Source organism: Nicotiana tomentosiformis, chromosome 7, assembly GCF_000390325.3.
Source record: "Nicotiana tomentosiformis chromosome 7, ASM39032v3, whole genome shotgun sequence".
Lineage (NCBI taxonomy): Eukaryota > Viridiplantae > Streptophyta > Magnoliopsida > Solanales > Solanaceae > Nicotiana > Nicotiana tomentosiformis.
In genome coordinates, this window is record NC_090818.1 from 1,525,875 (window position 1) to 1,532,672 (window position 6,798).

The 6,798-nt window shown below is 34.6% G+C and overlaps 1 protein-coding gene and 1 pseudogene across 1 annotated transcript; one reads left to right on the plus strand and one right to left on the minus strand.

Moving 5' to 3' along the window:
- Positions 1-2,228: 2,228 nt before the first annotated feature.
- Positions 2,229-2,741, plus strand: LOC138895075 (E3 ubiquitin-protein ligase ATL59-like). Its single transcript, XM_070179806.1, has one exon. The coding sequence runs from the start codon at positions 2,229-2,231 to the stop codon at positions 2,739-2,741; it is 513 nt and encodes a 170-aa protein (XP_070035907.1).
- A 318-nt stretch (positions 2,742-3,059) lies between these two features.
- On the minus strand, positions 3,060-6,262 carry LOC104085646 (vacuolar protein sorting-associated protein 2 homolog 1-like; annotated as a pseudogene).
- Between the last annotated feature and the right edge of the window lie 536 nt (positions 6,263-6,798).

The window sequence follows — 6,798 nt, forward strand, 5'->3', positions numbered from 1 at the left end:
CTTGTTTAAGGAGTATTTATAGGCTAGGGTTCAAGTCCTAGAGTCCAAATTCGGGTCTGGGTCTTTTAATCCGCGACTTTTAATTACCGTGCTATAGATCTCGCGAAGCCTGGTCTGTAGTGCGGTCGACTTGGCTATAGACCTCGCGAAGCCTGGTCTATAGCGCGGTCGACCAGACTACAGACCTTGCGAAGCCTGGTTTATAGCGCGGTCAACCTGGTTATAGGTCTCGCGAAGCTTGGTCTATAGCGCGGTCGACCTGGCTATAGACCTCGCGAAACCTGGTCTATAACACGGTCAACCTGGCTATAGATCTCGCGAAGCCTGGTCTGTAGCACGGTTTGGGTACTTGATGCTTTTGGCTCTTTTCTTGCATTTTTGTCCTTTTTTTGTGTAACCTTCACTCGTCTTTGTCTTCCGATGCTCCTACACATAAAACAACACAATTTAGTTCAAATGTCGCACAATAAATCACTAAACCAACAAAATATAAGGCGAGTAATGTGCTAAAAGTATAGCATTTTGGCCTAACATCAATATGTGGAAGATATAATGGAGTTTTAACTGAACATCCATTTAATGATACGAACTCGGTAACGTACTTGGTTTTTGATAAAGATTAAACAAAAAAACCTGAAATAGTTTTGCTTTTTTCACAAAACAAATTTGATTCGTAAACTAAATTATGCCACTCTTTATTTACTGTTTTGCATGTGTCTAATGTTTTTAAGAAATTAGTTCGAGTTAATATTTCGAAAATTATATAAAAAGAAGAAAAAGAAGAGAAAGCCATCGAATTGAGTTGAGAGGGAAGAGAAAGTCTGAAAACTCGACGGTGTAATTTAGGTATAAACGAAGAAAATTTATAGAGAAAGTCTGTTCGCGGTTTAGTACAATTCAATACTAACTGGGAAACTATTTCTTTAATTAACTTGTTTTGCTAATGCTTTTCCCTAACTATTAGGAGAATAGTAAAATTTCAACTTTGTTAATTTGTTTAGGGGTAATAAATTTTAGTAAAAAAAAGGTAAACACAAAATAGAGACATGTAAAATATGGAAAGGTTTTAAATACCTAATATTACTATTAAATTCTGTGTCTAAAATTGTAGGGGTATATTATCTCTTTAAGCATGCGCCATAAACTATTTATATCTGGTAGTCGAAAAGTGTATAAAATTTGTATATAACATTCAGAATGTATATACATACAAAAATATACAAATTTTATATATTTTTTCGACTATTATTTTTACAGCGACTATACAATGTCATTTTTTCAAAATTTATAGCTTTAGTTCATGTGTAATTAGTTACTACTATTATTTCCCCACTGTAATCATTCTTTATTTATGAAACGGACAGCTAAGAGGATTCTTTTTCTATTTCTTTTAGGATCTTGATATGCTTGGCATAGCATTCTTTCTCAGAATAATTAGGAGTAGTAAATTTTCATGTTTCGTAATTTGATTAGGGGTAATTATTTTGTAACGAAACTAATAAGGTACCAAATTTATAAGTGAGATATAAAACATTGAAAGTTTTTACCTACAATCTTTTTTCGCGTCAACACAGTAGACACTTTCATGTAATCGGCTACAGATTTAATTTTGTAAAACTCTATTGTCATCAGTAAATAAAAATTAAACTTGGAAAGAAAATAGAAAAAAAGACAATCTAGTGCCGCTGGCCTCAGTGGCCTCTATATATAGTTGTGTTTTATTTTACATGACCTCTCTATAACATCCCTATATAATAGATATTTACTATAAAAATTGAGTTTTTCTCGGAACCGAATATTATATTATGTTATAATGTATGTCCTATATGACAACACTTACTATAGCAAGCAGCCAAAAAATTTTGAAACAAGCAAAACAGTTATAGAGAGGTTTGACTGTATTTCATCTTTTCTTTTTCTTACTTTATTCAGAATAAAGTTCGTCTTTTACCAACTATACTCGTGCAATATTTTACATATATATATATATATATACCACGTCGTATTCCAATTTATAATATGTGAACTTACGTTCTCATAATATAAAATTATCAAGATGGATAAAACATTAATAGAATTCCTTTCACTACAATAATAATAAATAATGCAGTAGTAACATAGGTAATTACGAAAAATAATTAATTAGGTAATACAAAACAAAGTCGTCTTTACTTTAATTAAACCAACGTAACCCCTTTTGAATGTATGTTTTAGCAAACAAAAAGGCGATGCCAGAAGCTCCAATATCTTCACCAAATAATTCTCCACAAAAACCAAACTTGCACATATTATATTACGGCCTCGCCATAGTCGGAACCACCGCCGTTTTGCTCGGCATCTACAACCTCCTCCTCATGCGGTGGCGCAGTCATGAAAACAACCGCCGGAATAATATGGGAGGAGCTGCTGATAATAATAATAATCAGTCGTCACTTGAACAAACTAATTCCAGCCGAATTTCTGATCTGAGCTTATTGTCAAGCTTTAGGTACAAAAAAGGAGGAGATAATAATATTAATAATGATCAAGAATGTGCGGTTTGTTTGTCAGCATTTGAAGAAGGAGAAGAAGTGAGAGAGCTACCGAGATGTATGCACTCTTTTCATGTTTCGTGTATTGATATGTGGCTTTATTCTCACTTGGATTGCCCCCTTTGTCGTTCGCCGGTGGAGCCGCCGGTGCTTCGCCGGAATATTTTCACAATGCAAGAGGATAATTCTCCAGAAGGATTGCTAGTTTAATTAAAGGCAGTTCCTTTTTCAGGCCAGGTCTATACTATTATGGAATTAATTAATATCATTTCCGGTGCCATCATTCTTATTATTAGTTACTCCCTCCGTTTTATTTTAGATGATGTAGTTTGATTGACACAAAATTTAAAAAAAAGAGAAGATTTTTGAAACATGTGATGTAAAAGCTTAAGGGGCAAAAGCTTAGTGGGATATTATACTTGTATGACTATAAAAACTTCTTATTAAAAGTAACTAAGTAGAATGAAAAGTTTAAAGTTAATTTTTTTTTAAATATAGAAATGATCATTTTTTTTTAGAACGGACTAATAAGAAAAGTGTGTCATCTAAATTTGAAACGGAGCGAATAATATTTTCCCCCAATATGGGAAGCAACTACATGAGTTTCGTAATATGTCAAGGTAATAGAATGCCGTCCAATGTCATGCCTTAGGGACTTCCTAATAAATTGTTATTTTCGAAGTTAGCAAAGCCAGCATTCCTTCCCAATGGCTTGTAAATGGAGTAAGTTGTCATCTAGCTAGGCGGCTGACTAAAAAATTCCTAGCTCTAAATTTCGAAAAGTTACAAGGCCAATAAAAGAGTTTCCAGATCATTATACAAGTTAACAACTTGCATCCTTCTCAAATTGTCTAACCTTGCCTGAAGGTCACTGTCTATCCCACTGTCATCATTTCCAGTTGCCTCAGCTTGCGCAACCTTGTTCTTTGCTGCTGGAGCAGCCACAGTGGAAGAAGGAGCATTTAGAATGTATCAATTCGAGGACAACGAACAAATTAGCATCAGAAAAGACGAGCGATCCATAATTCACCAACTCTTCTGTTTCTTCTTCCTCATCTCCTTCCAAAGCATCATCAATTGCATCTCCCATTACCTCGCTCACCATTTCCATCTTCTCATTTTGCCTCTGAAATTCTTGCATTATCCTCTGCAGTGCTGGTAAGTTCATCTGTCCCATTGCCTTTGTAACACCTTTCATTGCTTCCCCCATGGCTTGTGTGGATTTCAGAGTCTGGTATTCATGATAAAGACAAAGGGTTACTTTCTTAACAAGGACATATTTTCAAGACAACAATATTTGCAATTGTAAAAGAGTCCATCAAGAAATATTAACCAATCATCACATAGAAATAGCTTTGCCACTCCATTTGAAGGATACAAGAATCTAGAGCATTGAAGAAACTCATTATTTAGTATGGGGAAAAATCAACACCCCCCCCCCCCCCCTCCCTTCCCCGCAGTAGACAATGCATGCCTTTTGGTTTGGGGGGGGGGGGGGAGAACCATCTTGTTGAAATTTTGTTATAGAATGTGTAAATGATTTTAGTTTAGAGCGGCAACCAGTACTTGGTACTTGGGCATGCAAACAGACAAGTTCATGAACTTCCAGCAAAATAGCATTAAAATGTCCAAATATTTAATAGTAGTACTAAGTACTCCTTCAACAGAATTTCCATAAAATTGAACTGGTGGGGAGACTTTACACAATTTCCCTGAAGTAGAGTCAAAAACTAGTTGTCAAAATTGCAGAAGTTACTGAAGGGACTGTTCAGGAATGAAATCAAGGAATACAGTTTTATAAAGTAGTAAGCTTTTGGTACAAACAATCCACATATAACAAGGTGCTTATTCTCATGAACAGCAAAATTTTTGAAGAACTAACCAATAAGAAGTACAAATTTCATAAGTACCTGAATTCTGAGGGAGACACCTTGAAGTTGGGATTTAAGCTTGTAAAATTTTTCAATCTGATGCCTCTCCTTATAAGATCTTTCGCCATCACTTTTACAGCACCCTAGCATTAAAAGAACTTCAAATCACACAGGATTAAGTCCAATTATTCCTTGTTGCATACTTGTACTATCTTCAGCATTATTCATTACTTGATCTCAAGAAGCAGAAGTGATAAAATAGTTGCCACTTTTTCAGCAGCTCACAGTAGATGCAGTGACTGTGTATTAATACATTTATCTGTTTGAGTTTATAAACTTAAACTCTAGTAGAAGTATGTTTTCTAGATCTTTTGTCCACAGTTTGACTCAAAGCTCGAACCAAACCCCAAAGACCACACTATTTCTTGTAATTTTCTTTGTATTGTCTAATAACCATGTCTTGGTGGCATCTCTTAATATTAAATGAACAGTTAACATACTACAGCTACTTCAAGAAGCTACAATAATAAAAATGAAGCTGTGAGCTAGAATCAATCATCAATAGAATAATATGCATCTTCAACAAATAGATGCATCTGCATGCATACAATTTATTGAAATAAAAAAGGAGAAAAGATAGATAATGGATGTTACTATTAAGACCTACCATCTGCCCTTGCTTTGCACTTTTCTTTATTTCTGCAATAAGTTTCTTCTCTTGTGTCTGTAACCCCTGTCTCTCCCTCTCTATGTTTCTGATGGATTTATCAAGCATTCGCTTGTTCTCACGCAGGAGCTCTGAATTAAAGACAGAACATGAAAATCTACAGAAGGAGAGGGTTAAAATATCACCTATCGTGCCACGTAGCAAAGCTACAATTAGAAGCATTAGGAAGTAAAATCCAAAAGAGATGCTGTAAACGATAGAACTATAAAGCCAAGTTGTATTAGAGGGACAAAGTTATCTTAGCAAAAATTAATGCTTGGAAGAAAAAGGCAGCATGAACAACAAGTTACAACAACAACAACAACAACAATAATTATTAAAAACTTTTCCAAGTTAACTGAACTAATAAGATTTGTTCACAACCCAGAAAAACAACAAGATAATGATTTATCAATATGCAAATGCCTGACACACAATGTAGGATTACAATTGCTATTTAGGCATGTTGAAGGTGTGAAGCTTTCACTATTATACAAGCAGGAACACCAACGACACGTCCATGTAACGAGTCATTCAGTACTTACAGTCTTAAACTGGTGAAAAATTCAAACTTTATGCTAAAAAGAGATGATTTAGTGGGATAATTCTATACTTATATTAAAGGAGCCTTAATTTTTTCAACCTCATCAATTAGCAAATGCCAAATAATGTATCTTATTTCATTATCCTGATACTGAACCATTAGCTGAATGTTTTATTCAGTAATTGTTCCTCATTTCCTTTTTAACTAAACCTAATAAGCCAAAAGAAACAGAATGTGCAATTACAAGTGTATATATCAATCCTAACCATATTTATAAATTTTGAGGTGATCTCGAGTTAGTTAACACAGGTAATCACAATTCACAGTACATCATCAAAGTTAGACAGTAGCAAATAAAATTCACGCGATAAATAAATTGAAATTACCGAAAAGATATCAAATTTGATTAATAATTAAGAGAACTACGAACCTGCGGGAGTTTTTCTCTTGCCGGAAAGGAAACTCATGGCTGATCGATCGGTCCACAACAGCTCTTGGGTATAAGTATGATTTAAAGTTATTCCTCTTCCTTCTCTTTTTTGCTAGAAACTGAAAGATTTTTGGGGGGAGGGGAATAAACAAACGAAGGGTAAAGCTGAGGTTTTTGGCCTTTGGGTGGGAAGAGTTGCAGACTACGCGGCAAAGTGGTTTATAGAATTCGAATGTATTCTTTTGACCGAGTAAAAATAGCAAGTTTTCGTACCGGTAATTAAAAAATAGTCAACATTTGTAAAGTCATTCAAAAATAATCACTATTTTGCTGTAACATGAAAAGTTCCAACATAATATACTGGAGATTAGTGCACCTGAGTATGAACTTTCAGCATATTATGCTGGAACTCCACCATATTATACTGGACCAGTATATTATGCTGAAAGTTCACATGTAAAAAATTCGGACTCCAGTATATTATGTTGGAATATTTTCCGGATTTAGAACAGTATTTTTTTTTCCAGATTTATCTTTACATGAAAAGTGACTAAATTTCGATTACTTTTGAAACTGTGGCTATTTTTCAATTACCCATGTAAATCTGGCTATTTTTGAATTTTACCCTGTCGTATGGGAGATGGGCTTTAGGTGGGCCCTGGACTAGGTTCCAAATTAATGGATCTCGTGGCCCACTTGTGTCTCCTTCAGGGCAA

What these genes read in the sequence shown, in the direction of transcription:
- LOC138895075 (XM_070179806.1), top strand. Translation starts at nt 2,229, where the DNA reads ATGCCAGAAGCTCCAATATCTTCACCAAATAATTCTCCACAAAAACCA.